Source organism: Corythoichthys intestinalis, chromosome 2 (assembly GCF_030265065.1).
Source record: "Corythoichthys intestinalis isolate RoL2023-P3 chromosome 2, ASM3026506v1, whole genome shotgun sequence".
Lineage (NCBI taxonomy): Eukaryota > Metazoa > Chordata > Actinopteri > Syngnathiformes > Syngnathidae > Corythoichthys > Corythoichthys intestinalis.
This window is the reverse complement of record NC_080396.1, coordinates 20,526,389-20,539,683: the sequence shown is the minus strand read 5'-3', so window position 1 is coordinate 20,539,683 and position 13,295 is coordinate 20,526,389. Positions and strand designations below refer to the sequence as shown.

Genomic DNA, 13,295 nt, shown 5'->3' with positions numbered 1-13,295 from the left:
AAAAGACAGACAGACGACAGAGACGTCACCGGAGCTACCGAAAAAAAGGACTTTTGCTGAAAAGTGGCTACAGGAGGTACCATGGCTAGAAGCGAATGATGCTCGCACGGAAATGCGGTACAAAATGTGCCGTGAGAATCCCAATGTCGCCGATTAGAGCAACGCATTTCATGTAGGGTCAAAGAATTTCAGCCATCCAAACTTTGAAAAGCACGAAAAAAACAGAGAGCATGTGGCAATTAAGCAAACTATCGATGTCAAACAGGCAAACACTCGCCCTATGGACATGTGGCGGAATAGGGCGGAATAAAGGTAATGAACAGCGACATGCACTGACAAACGTGTTTTTGCTCGCATTTTACAAAGCTAAACATGCACGTTCAATGAGGTCTTATGAGGAGGACATCCCACTTTTAAAAAGGCTTGGAGTTAATGTGGGAGCCGCATAATGCCCTTTATTTTGAATTGGTGCTTTTATGTTTATTTCTTTACATTTTACTTCAAAGTAATGGCAATTTTGTTGTGCCAGTTGATGTTAATCAAGCATTAACTGTTAATATAATTAATCAAAGTTAATTGGCTCTAAGTAAAGCTTGTCATAAATTTATCGCATCAGGTGGGTCTGCTCTCAAGCTCAATGAGGACCAAGTCACATCTCCAGGTCCTCCTCTGAGAACCTGGGCAAAAAAATTATGTGCACCCCTGATTATATTGTATTATATTATATTATATTATATTAAGGGCTGTCAAAGTTATCGCGTTAACGGGCGGTAATTAATTTTTTTCATTAATCACGTTAAAATATTTGACGCAATTAACGCATATGCCCCGCTCAAACAGATTAAAATGACAGCAGTGTCATGTCCACTTGTTACTTGTGTTTTTTGTCTCCCTCTGCTGGCGCTTGGGTGCGACTGATTTTATGCACCATGAGCATTGTGTAATTCTTGACATCAACAATGGTGAGCTACTAGTTAATATTTTTTGATTGAAAATTTTACCAATTTTATTAAAACGAAAACATTAAGAGGGGTTTTAACATAAAATTTCTATAATTTGTACTAAAATCTATCTTTTAAGAACTACAAGTCTTTCTATCCAGGGATTGCTTTGACAGAATATTAATGTTAATGCCATCTTTTTGATTTATTGTTATAATAAACAAATACAGTACTTATGTACAGTATGTTGAATGTATATATCCGTCTTGTGTCTTATCTTTCCATTCCAACAATAATTTACAGAAAAATAAGGCATATTTTAGAGATGTTTGAATTGCGATTAAATCGATTAATTTTTAAGCTGTGATTAACTCGCTTAAAAATTTTAATCGTTTGACAGCCCTAATTATATTATATTATATTATACTATATTATATTATATCATTTTTATTTTATTTACTTTGGTTCCGTGAAGAATCCAGAAAGGGTTATTTGATTGTGGCTTTCTGAAAAACAATACATTTTTACATTTAGGCACTCCTGCAATCGTCACACTTTTTCTGTTACAAACTGACCCCGGCCCCTCATCAGAAAGAGAAGGGTTATGTGGCCCTCACAGGAAAAAGTTTGGGGACCCCTGGTTTAAAGCTTCATGGTGGTTCAATTGGTCTTATGACGGTCTTATGATGCCACGGTCAAATAAAGTGTTCCCCGTTAACATTTTTGGTGTAAATATCCCATAAAACAGTGAGGACAGGTTTCGGGGGCAGTTATCGGTCAGGGGGTCCAGCCGGGGGTGTGTAAGCGCCGGCGGGTTGCCGGGGTTGGGCGGAGGTAGTGTTATGGAAGCACTGTCTTGCAGTGAATACATGAAACAGTGTTCACCTTGGTCTTCAGCTTGAAATGCTCCCACAGTTTTGACATTTTGTGCTTTTTCTTGGTGCTTTTCTCTTTGCTTTCCTCAGCTTCTTCGTCGTGATCTCTAAATTCATGCGTGGTTGAAATCAAATATATACGCCGCCTCTCCCTTCTTCCTCTACGCACGTGACGTCAGTGCGTTGTGCCACATTAAACGTAGTCCGGGCAAAATGTCATGCTTAGAGTTGGCAAAATTTAACGATTCCTTGAGGCGGAGAAAATGCCTCAATCAATTTTTAAAATCGATTTACTCAAATTATTCGAGTAATCGTTTCACCTCTATTATTATCATTAATAAAAACAATTGACACAACAAAAACTATCATTGAAAAAAACATTTTATTTAGTTCCCTCAGAAATCATTCCACCGACACGCCTTCCTTTGAGGAAGCAGAGTCTGGGGACTCTGAGGTGGGCTCTTCGATCTCTGGGGTTGAAGTCACTGAGGCGGTTGGTAAGCTCCTCGGTGGCAAGGCCCCGGGGGTGGATGAGATCCGCCCGGAGTTCCTAAAGGCTCTGGATGTTGTAGGGCTGTCATGGCTGACACGCCTCTACAACATCGCGTGGACATCGGGGACAGTGCCTCTGGATTGGCAGACCGGGGTGGTGGTCCCCCTTTTTAAAAAGGGGGACCGGAGGGTGTGTTCCAATTATAGAGGAATCACACTCCTCAGCCTCCCCGGTAAAGTCTATTCAGGGGTGCTGGAGAGGAGGGTCCGTCGGGAAGTCGAATCTCGGATTCAGGAGGAGCAGTGTGGTTTTCGTCCCGGCCGTGGAACAGTGGACCAGCTCTACACCCTCAGCAGGGTCCTCGAGGGTGCATGGGAGTTCGCCCAACCAGTCTACATGTGTTTTGTGGATTTGGAGAAGGCGTTCGACCGTGTGCCTAGGGGAATCCTGTGGAGGGTGCTCCGGGAGTACGGGGTACCGAGCCCCTTGGTAAGGGCTGTTCGGTCCCTGTACGACCGGTGTCAGAGTCTGGTCCGCATTGCCGGCAGTAAGTCGAATTCGTTCCCAGTGAGGGTTGGACTCCGCCAAGGCTGCCCTTTGTCACCGATTTTGTTCATAACTTTTATGGACAGAATTTCTAGGCGCAGCCGAAGCGTTGAGGGGGTCCGGTTTGGTGACCTCAGCATTGAATCTCTGCTTTTTGCAGATGATTTAGTGCTGTTGGCTTCATCAAGCCGTGACCTCCAACTCTCACTGGAGCGGTTCGCAGCTGAGTGTGAAGCGGTTGGGATGAAGATCAGCACCTCCAAATCCGAGACCATGGTCCTCAGTCGGAAAAGGGTGGAGTGCCCTCTCCGGGTCGGGGATGAGATCCTGCCCCAAGTGGAGGAGTTCAAGTATCTTGGGGTCTTGTTCACGAGTGACGGTAGGAGGGAGCGGGAGATCGACAGGCGAATCGGTGCAGCGTCTGCAGTAATGCGGACGCTGCACCGGTCCGTAGTGGTGAAGAAGGAGCTGAGCCGAAAGGCAAAGCTCTCGATTTACCAGTCGATCTACGTTCCTACCCTCACCTATGGTCACGAGCTTTGGGTCGTGACCGAAAGAACAAGATCCCGGATACAAGCGGCCGAAATGAGTTTCCTCCGCAGGGTGTCCGGGCTCTCCCTTAGAGATAGGGTGAGAAGCTCGGTCATCCGGGAGGGACTCGGCGTCGAGCCGCTACTCCTCCGCGTAGAGAGGAGCCAGCTGAGGTGGCTCGGGCATCTGGTTCGGATGCCTCCCGGACGCCTCCCTGGAGAGGTGTTCCGGGCATGTCCCACCGGCGGGAGGCCCCGGGGACGACCCAGGACACGCTGGAGAGACTATGTCTCTCGGCTGGCCTGGGAACGCCTTGGGATCCCGCCGGAGGAGCTGGTTGAAGTGGCTGGGGCGAGGGAAGTCTGGGCTTCCCTGTTAAAGCTGCTGCCCCCGCGACCCGACCCCGGAACAAGCGGAAGATAATGGATGGATGGATGGATCCCTCAGAAATCTGCGATTCTGCAATTATGGAATTTAGCTCAGATTCCAACGTCTGCTGTGGAATTCAGGGCAAGGTGCAGAGTATTACATTTTACCTGTAGTTTGCATCATGTCTGCTTGATGTCGCTGTTAAATAGCACCCACCAAACACAGAAAAGAAAAGAAGGTTACGAATTTAACTATAGTTCCATGAATCCTATATGACCGCTTTTAGCATCGCTGTCTGGCAGTCAGCAGGGATGAAAAAGAACTAAACTATAATGAAAGTCTGGAACCATTATAACCTTGTTATCAAGTCACATACAGTGCTGCTCAAAAGTTTGTGAACCCCCTCAACATTTTGGAATTTTCTATTATTTCAACCTGATTTCCTAATCAATCAATTCAGTAGTTTTTTTTTGTTTTTTTAACAGTTGTGTTGTCGAGACTAAATTAAAAAGAGTTTTCATCAACTGATGTAGGTGCAAAATTGAACTGTTTGGTCACAACCAAAACCGCCATGTCTGGCGAAAAGTCAACACTGCATACCACCAAAAGAACCTTCTCCCAACAGTGAAGCATGGAGGTGGGAATGTCAAGATCTGGGCTTGCTTTTCATCCTCAGGACCTGGACAACTCCACATAGTCCAGGGAATCATGAATTCTGAGGAATATTGTCAAATCCTAGAACATAACCTGACGCCATCTGTTTTGAAGTTAAAGCTTGGCAGAAGGTGGATCATGCAACATGATAATGATCCAAAGCATTCCAGCAATACAACCAAGGAATGGCTGAAAAAGAAGAAGATTCGTGTTCTGGACTGGCCCAGTCAAAGTCCTGACCTAAATCCCATTGAAATGCTGTGGCGGGACCTGAAGCGAGCAGTTCATGCCAGACGCCCATCAAACCTCTCTCAACTGACTGCGTTCTGCAAGGAAGAATGGGCAAAAATCCCCCAAAGTAGATGTGAGAGGCTGATTAGTCACTACAGAAACCGTTTGGTTGAGGTAATCTCTGCAAAAGGAGGCGCAATATCCTATTAACTGAAGGGGTTCACATACTTTTGCACACATGGTATCTGAGTTTTTCTTAAATCAACCACTTTTGTTAAATAAAGAATGACAATATAACTATTTCTTTTGTTTCAGTCCATTATTTGGAATGTCAGTATTGTGGATTTGGGTATAACTTAACATTTAATAAGGTTATTTTAGTTTTTTTTTTACAAAAAATCTGACCATCGCTGTGGGGTTCACAAACTTTCGAGCAGCACTGTAGGTTTGATTATTTTCAATAACCATACTTTTATTATACTTAAAGTAATTAGATATACTGATACTGGTACAATTGTATTTTTGCTCTCATTTTTGGCTATGGTGACTTAGTTCTGTTCGCCCATTACATTTATTTTTGGCTCTTCTTACAGATCCAATTCCCTGTTCTAGACATCCGACTATCCTACAATGACATTCAGCTCTTCTTAGCCATTGCCAAATCCATCCCTTCTGTAAATCCTCCTCCTGCATCTGACCCTGTGCCTCTTGATACACCCAAAGACTCTCAAAAGAAGAAAAAACTTGCCGTTATTGGTATGAAAAGAAACATTTCAGTACATTTTATACTATAATTCTCAAAGTAAATATGTCAAATTGATTTTTTTTTTCCTCACAGAGGGGCAGCTGATTCATTTGCAAGATCTTGGTTTCAGGAAAGAGGACTGTAAAAAGGCACTTATCCTTTGTAAAGGTAAGTCTGACTCCTGAGATGGTCACTAACTGGGCTTCACTGTTATTTAGCTCAAAGCCATTTCCTGTTTCTTAGGTCATCTGGATCAGGCTGCAATGTGGCTGCTGGAGAATGCAGAGAACATTGCAGGACGCTCTAAAGAACGTTCCAGAACAGACTCCGGTTCTTCCAGTCAGGCTGCTGCTTTGTCTGGGGTAGAAGTAAAGGCAGAGAGCATCTGTATTTGTTTCATTGATGACTGTCTGGACTGTGACATACCCCTTGCTGAGCTCACCTTCTCCAGTAAGCTTCCTCCTTCATTGAGAAAACATGCATGTTATTTTAAAATGATAGGGTCCATAGAGTTTTATGTTAAACTGAGTCATGTAAACTTTTTTTTTGTTTGTTTTTTTTTTGTCAGGACTCAATGTGTTACAGCGTATTGGTTCTACCCAGGAAGGCAATGCCAGCTTTAGTCTTTCAGGAGACTACTACAACAGAGAACTAGCAGGTAAGCGCATTGGAAATTTTGTTGCAAAAGACATGTATTTTTAAACACATTTTTAATTCTACTTGATTTTAACTATCTTCGAGCATAAAAATCCTATTATTCATGCTAATTTATATTTTCAGAAGCCATAAGTTAAATTCTTAAGTTCTCTTAAGTAGCCTGTTATTTTTAGAACTGTATTCTCTGGACTATCAGTCACTATGGAGTATAAATCAAACTACCGTATTTTTCGGACTATACGTCGCCCCTGAGTAGAAGTCGCACCAGCCGAAAAATGCGCAATGAAAAGGAAAAACAAACATATAAAGTTGCACGGGAGTATAAGTGGCATTTTAGGGGGAAATGTATTTGATAGAATCCAGCACCAAGAACAGACATGTCATCTTGAAAGGCAATTTCAAATACAATAGGGAACAACAGGCTGAATAGGTGTACGGTATGCTGACATTACATGACGTTAGACGTTAGATCGGGCCTAAAAAATCCAGCCCGACCCGACCCGATCGGCCCGCGGGTATTAAAGCCCGACGCGGCCCGAGCACTATCAGTTAACTTGATATGCTTACCCGAGCCGGAAAAACCCCGAAATTTTATGTTTTATTTGCAGGCACGAGCCCGAAAAAATTTAATTTTATGTTTTACTTGTGGGGAATCAGGAGAAGGAGGAAATGCTGGGATGCGATGCATGGTTGCGTTTTGTGTGATCACGTTTGTGACGTCGCAGGTGCATATATGCATAATGAAAACAAACTAAAGCCTGTCCTTTTTAACGAATTCTCCATGTTAAACAACAATGTAAGCTGGATATTCAATAAACATTTATATCTTTTGTATTTGCGCGTCTGTTCTAACAGGCGGATAGTGGATTTGACATTTCTTTTAATCTCCTAGAGTTGGCAGAAAAAAAGTTTTCTCAGTGTTTAAGTTGTCTACATATTTTCATGATTATTATAAATGCATTTACACAACGAAATAACGCTGGAAAAGTTTGTTAAATATATATTTCGTATGAGACCAAAGCGCCACATTCGTTTCCATTCAGCGAAGCCGACACAGGTTTCCGTATAGCACCTTCAACAATCAATTTGAATCCTTTCCATATCACCCTCCTACCACAGTTTTTTTTCTTTTCAATTCCCCTGTCTTTAGTTTGTTTTTCACTCCTATAACGGCTTCATATCAAAAAGGAAATACCAGGATGCTCGCGGAAGGCACCAGGGTGCGGGAGGGGAAGATTGAAAAGAGAGCCACTGCGTTCATGTGCGCAGGCATGCACAGCGCCTTCTCTGTTTTATCCAAATTATTTATTTTATTTAACATCCATACATCGTTTTAGTATAAATATATGAATATATATTTTTAAAAATGTTAGCGAGAGAGAAGTCGGCCCAACCCGATCGTAAATGATCACACATAAGTCGCTCCAGAGTAAAAGACGCACCCTCTGCCAACCTATGAAAAAAAACTGCGACTTATAGTCCGAAAAATACGGTAGTCAAAAATGCGTCAGAGCAAGAAAAAAAAGACATAAATTAGTCTCAACGGACTTCAAGTTAATCTTTTGCTGGAAAATGTACCATAATTTGTCTACTATTTGTCAAAAAGTAGCTTAAAAAGTCACCCTAGTATTACTTAAGCTACAAAAGTGTACTTTTACCGAACTGAATAGTTCCCAAAACCACATCATTGCTGCCACATTGTACACAGTAATGACTAACAGTGTTACTGCTAGTCCTATGTAAGATAAGCACTCTTTAGCTGATCAAGCTCAACTAAAAAAATGACCAATGACCAAATGACTTCCTTCAACTTTAGCATGGACACAGCCTTTACTCACGGTTTTGGCTAATTCTCAGCTCACCAGGTCCCGTTAGCTTAGCAATAGAGGCTTCTCATCTTCCACATTAGCTAATCCAGCTACCCTCCAAAAATTCTGTGCATCTTCCCTTCTCCGCTTGGGCCACATATCTTTCTTCACCTAGATAATTTAAGACTGTCCAGATTTCTGGAGTTTACTTTGTGTAGCTTAACCACCCTCAGGACACCTCTCAAAAACTGTGAAATAATTTGTTTTTGTTTTTTTAAGGGGGGGTGGTTCCATAAAAACTTGAAAATTCAAGTGAAATTGGTTGACTTGAAATTTAAAAAAAAAAATTTAAGTGTACTAATTATGTTGCAAATTTGAATAATTGTGTGCCAGGCTGGGAGCCATTTATTGAGCCCTGGCCGTGCTTCCTGTCCTGGCAGAAGCAAGAAGCGAGCCGATTACATCCAGCCCGTCTCAAAATGAGCGTTAGAGCCAAGCAGCGACTTGATGTCAACATTACTTCTGTTCTTTTGGGTGAGTCCATGTTCGGTTCAGTGACAATGATAAAAGTTCAATGAAGTGGTTCTTTACATCCTTCTGTTGTGAATTCAAAAGAGTTTGTCACTGCTGTCATCCTCGACAGAATGCTCTCCTTCGGCTCCCCTATCAACAACATCAACAGATTAGTTTACTTCCACCTTCGCAATATTTTTCACCTCCTTTTTCGCCTCCTCCCTTTTCTCACCCGCCATACTTCTTCCACTCTTGTCTATAGTCTAGTCACTTCCCGGCTCGATTACTGTAACTCACTGCTCTTCGGTCTCCCAAATAAGTCCCTCCCAAAACTGCAACTCCTCCAAAACTCAGCAGCACGCCTCATCACTCGGAGCTCCACCACTCACTACATCACCTCCATCCTCCATCAATTTCACTGGCTCCCAGTCAAAGAATCAACTTCAAGATCCTTGTAATGACCTTTTATAGCACTCCCTGGCATGGCCCCTCCCTACTTATTCAATCTCCTCTGTATTAACCGTCCCCCCCGTTCACTTCGCTCCTCCTCTATCCTCCACCTTTCAGTCCCCTGTGTCCGTCTCGCCACCATCGGTTCCATCGGTTCCAGAGCTTTTAGTCACTGTGCCCCCCAGCTTTAGAACTCCCTAGCCCTCGATCTTCGCAATATATCAACCCTTTCACTTTTCCAATCCAGATTCAAAAGACACTTGTTTACTCTTTCTTACCCACTATGATCCTTATCTTGTTTTTTTTCTTGACATCTTACATTTTTATTTACTGTTATCCTGCTTTTAATCTAATTTTATGATTGTTCTGTTATTGTTGTTAAATTATTGTGTTCCCATCTTTCTTGTGAAGCTTTTTCGCGTGTCTTGAAAAGCATTCTAGAAATAATACGTATTATTATTATTATGATGATTATTATTATTGCTATTACGGTCTAATCCCACATACTCCTGCTCCGGCCAGCGTCAGTCACTCCGGTCCGCCCCGCATGGGTTTCGGCTACTATTTTTAATGCCCACTGAAAGCATCTCTCATCCGGTCCGCCTACCCGTGAACTATAGACGCGCATGAGCAAAATAGAGGAGAGTCCTCCCAGTTCAAATGGATTGGACGTCTAGACGTCTTTAGTCAATGGCAGCCAACAAGTTAATGTGATTATAAACAGTTGCTAAATTTAGTTGAACATGTTATTTTTCTGTTATTTGTTTAATACAGAACAGTACAACACAACCAAGACCTCCTGGATTGCAGACTACTGTAACAAAGATGAACATAGTGGTCAATCTTCACCCACCTTATCCTGGATTGGCTCTTCAGTTGACCCGCCTAGTTTTGGACAGAGTGAGTTTGATATTATAGAAAATGGAAGGATGAATATCCACGACTTTTTGACTCTTTGTAATTTTTTATTGACTTTTTTAGGCGCTTCCTTGTCTCATCTGAGAACTCGTAGCACAGCTAGCTTAAACAGCTTCGATCAGCAAACTGACTCAAAAGGTACACATTTATTCAAGTTATTCTGTCTTTATTATGCGTATTTTTTAAGGCTGGGCAACTAGTTAGCCCCGAGTTAACTCACAAATTAATTAACACAGTTAATTACTTAGTCATCAACATCAGAGCCACCAAAGAAAGGTTAAGCCTTTTGTCAGCTTCAAGTCTCTAAGGCTACGTTCATACCGCAGGTCTTAATGCACAAGTCCGATTTTTTGTCACATCTGTTTTTTTGGCGTGCCCCTTCAGACTGCCTTTGTCCATTGAGACTGTTCAAGTATTATGCATGCGCGCTAATTCGCAGTCCGACACGCGCTGAGCAAGAAGACCCGCATGTGCAGAAGCATCAAAACAAATGACTACACATGCTGGCTGTCATCCGTCATTCCAAGGTGATTCCAGGGCGATCATGTTTTGATTTCCAAAAAAAAGGACACAAATAACAGACATAAATAATTCCCGTTTAGGCTTACATTCAAAGTTTCTATGGATCGATAGCATGCACGCACTGTCCTAGTTCAGACCACCACGACGTTCTGGAAAAATGTGGCCCAGATCAGATTTAAACCACATATGGAAGTGACCCAGATCGAATTTGAAATGGTCCACTTCTATGCGAATTCAGACAGTCATCAAGTTAATGCCTCACTCGAGTCGGAAAAACACGAAAAAATCGGATTCGTGCATTAAGACCTGCAGTATGAACATATCCTTACAGATTCAGTTGTGAACAGCATGCCTGAATACCAGAACCCAGCATCGGTTTAGAGCGCTGTCCATTAAAAAGGTGGACCAAAGATGTGTGCTACCTCTACAACTGTATATACTACCCTGTATGCTACCCAGCTATCAGTAGCGTGACAAAACCATTACAACTTAATTTACAGAGGGGACACTATGTGGGTTGGAGATGCACCTAATAACCAATAAGGCAAGAAGAGGGAACTCAGGACAGATTTTGGTCGACGGTTTATTACGTTTCAATTTATTATTGGCCTCCATTTGTGACAATGCAATTAATCGCAAGAATCTCATGCCATTTATCGCGATTTTAAAAAATGTAATCGTCTTCTAGCGCGATTTATAAATATGGCTAATGCCACATTTTGGCTGCCAGTGACAGCGGTGGGCAGCTAATCATTCACTGCTAGTCACTACTGATCAAAATGGATTGTCCGACTTTTGTGTCGAGTGTTTTTTTCTTCCTTATTAATTACCACAAAACATATTCTGTCAATACTAAGCAGCCACATGGCATTGAATGAGTTAGAATGTAATTTTATTAATCATTGATAAAATAATTCATTGTTGTTTACAACAGGTGTTAAACTTTCCAAGAAAAGGCAACCATTTGTTCCATATGCTCTACGCAACCATACAGGATGTACCATGTGTTTTGCTACTCTGACTACAACACCCACAAGGTTAGTAGAACTATTCCAAGAATTGTTCCAAGTTGAAGTAATGCAGCTCACAAGAGTTTCCATTTGACAAAGGTGGTTTAAATGTTTGTTTCAGGGTAGCACTTTCACACAGCAGTAGTGCAGACTCAATTGGAGACATCCACGGTCCAGGCAATGATGATAGCCACAATGTCAGTCAGTGGCGAGAAGTCTCTCCAGGGGAGGAGGTTCCGTTTGAGTTTGAGGGACGAGAGAAACTTCGCCATAGGTACATTCTTGAAACATCTATTTCCTACTACACTGCAGAATATTTCCAAAAGGTTAGGATAACTTTGATTTTAAGTAAGCACAACTCAAATTTTCAACTCTACTTGAGTAACTTATTTTAATTGTAACTCATTTAACACTGAGTCACGGTTAACTTCATAAAATGAGTTGTGGTCAGCCAGATTGGTTAGCTCACTTGTCTCTGCATTATGCTGTCATTGAAGAGACCCATGCATGTTTCAGTCCTTTTCAAACATGTTCACCAAACAAAGTTCAAACTTAAGTCCAATTTTTGGTGCTAACCTGCATTTGCCATTTGCATATATGCAGTTTTTCAACAAGACTGTGCAACTGACATATGTTAACTTGAAATTTCAAATTCCAACTTTGAAAAAAAATTTTTTTTTTTTTAGTGTGCATACAATAAACTGTGACAACGCAATTACATTTTTGCAGTTGTGTTTTTTCCCTTATTTTGTTATAACAGTTGTTACTCTACTTCATTGTACCATAGTGTTTAAAAAAAAAAAAAAAAATGTTATTCATTGCTCTGCTCAGTCACAATATATAACGTAAGAACAGTGTTATACAAATGTTATAGAGCCACGCCTAGGGTTATTTAACCCTCTGGTCCATAGCAGTTTTCGCATGTCCTATGAAGAATAAAACATCTGAAAAAAAATCTTGACCAAGGATTTAATAATTCATCATTCAGAGGGCTAAATAGAGTGCTTGTATTTTGCTGATTACACTGGGAACCCATTTTTTTTTTGTTTTACATCTGAGAGCTGCTTTTTATCAAATTTTTGGATGCAAAGTCCAAAACCAATCCCAGTTTTTGTCACATCACGTTTTTGAACGCTAGGATGACAGGTTTCTTAAAAAAACAACAACAAAAAACCCCCAAAACAATCTGAAAACAACTGTATTTAACACACATGCTTGCATTATAAAAATGTCAAATACTGACGTACAAGCAGCTATTAAAACGGGTATAACTGCAATATTTAATTAATACTATTGTATTTTTTAGAAAGCACATGGCTAATTTTCTGAATGTGTAAGTTATAGAGAAAATACATAATGCGATGGAGAAAAAGTTCAATTTCTGATTCCACACCCGAAAATGCGAGAACAGCTGTCTGACCTAAAACTATTTATTCTTCAAAATTGCTAGAATGCAACAATGGAATCGGGTTTACTGCACTTACTACAGAAAATAGAATCATGTTTGATACACTAAAAAAATATTACATTATTACAGTCGTGCTGTATTACAATGACAGTTGCAGATATATCAATTAAAGTATAATCCCATCATGACGCAATTAAGCACATACAAGACAAAATGCTATAAAAGTGAACGGCAGGTCACTAGAATGACACCATTATCACCACACTGCTTAATGTACTCTTCATGAAAACTTTTGAACTTTACACCATGTTACAGAAAAAAAATTAAATGTTGCTCCTGGCTTGTAATCATTTTATTTGTGTTGCTTGGGTCCAAAGTAAATGAAAAAGTTCCATTAAATTTTTTTTTAAAGTTTACTAAAATTAAAAGGCAAAATCCAAATTTCCGAGTTTGCGTCCTAGTTATGCAGAAAATATTTATGTTAAATGTCATTTCTGCATGTTTCAGTTGAAACTAAGTCTATAAAACAAGGAGGGAAATGTACATATACAGTATGTGTAAAAGCATTAGAAAATACAGCACTAAAGAAAAGTGGAAAATAAAATTTCAAAGTCGTCACCACAA

General features: G+C 40.9%; 1 protein-coding gene across 4 annotated transcripts in view; it reads left to right on the top strand.

The window, feature by feature from the left end:
• vps13d (vacuolar protein sorting 13 homolog D) overlaps positions 1-13,295 on the top strand; it is an 88,732-nt gene that overhangs the window by 42,946 nt on the left and 32,491 nt on the right. For 3 of the 4 annotated variants that reach the window (XM_057822794.1, XM_057822803.1, XM_057822785.1), the window contains exons 35-43: positions 5,234-5,396; positions 5,479-5,553; positions 5,629-5,835; positions 5,954-6,043; positions 8,244-8,384; positions 9,588-9,713; positions 9,795-9,869; positions 11,188-11,290; positions 11,385-11,537. In XM_057822794.1, the coding sequence (XP_057678777.1) occupies positions 5,234-5,396; positions 5,479-5,553; positions 5,629-5,835; positions 5,954-6,043; positions 8,244-8,384; positions 9,588-9,713; positions 9,795-9,869; positions 11,188-11,290; positions 11,385-11,537 (1,133 nt within the window). The remainder of the gene's footprint in view (positions 1-5,233; positions 5,397-5,478; positions 5,554-5,628; positions 5,836-5,953; positions 6,044-8,243; positions 8,385-9,587; positions 9,714-9,794; positions 9,870-11,187; positions 11,291-11,384; positions 11,538-13,295) is intronic. The other variant, XM_057822813.1, reaches the window with a different exon arrangement.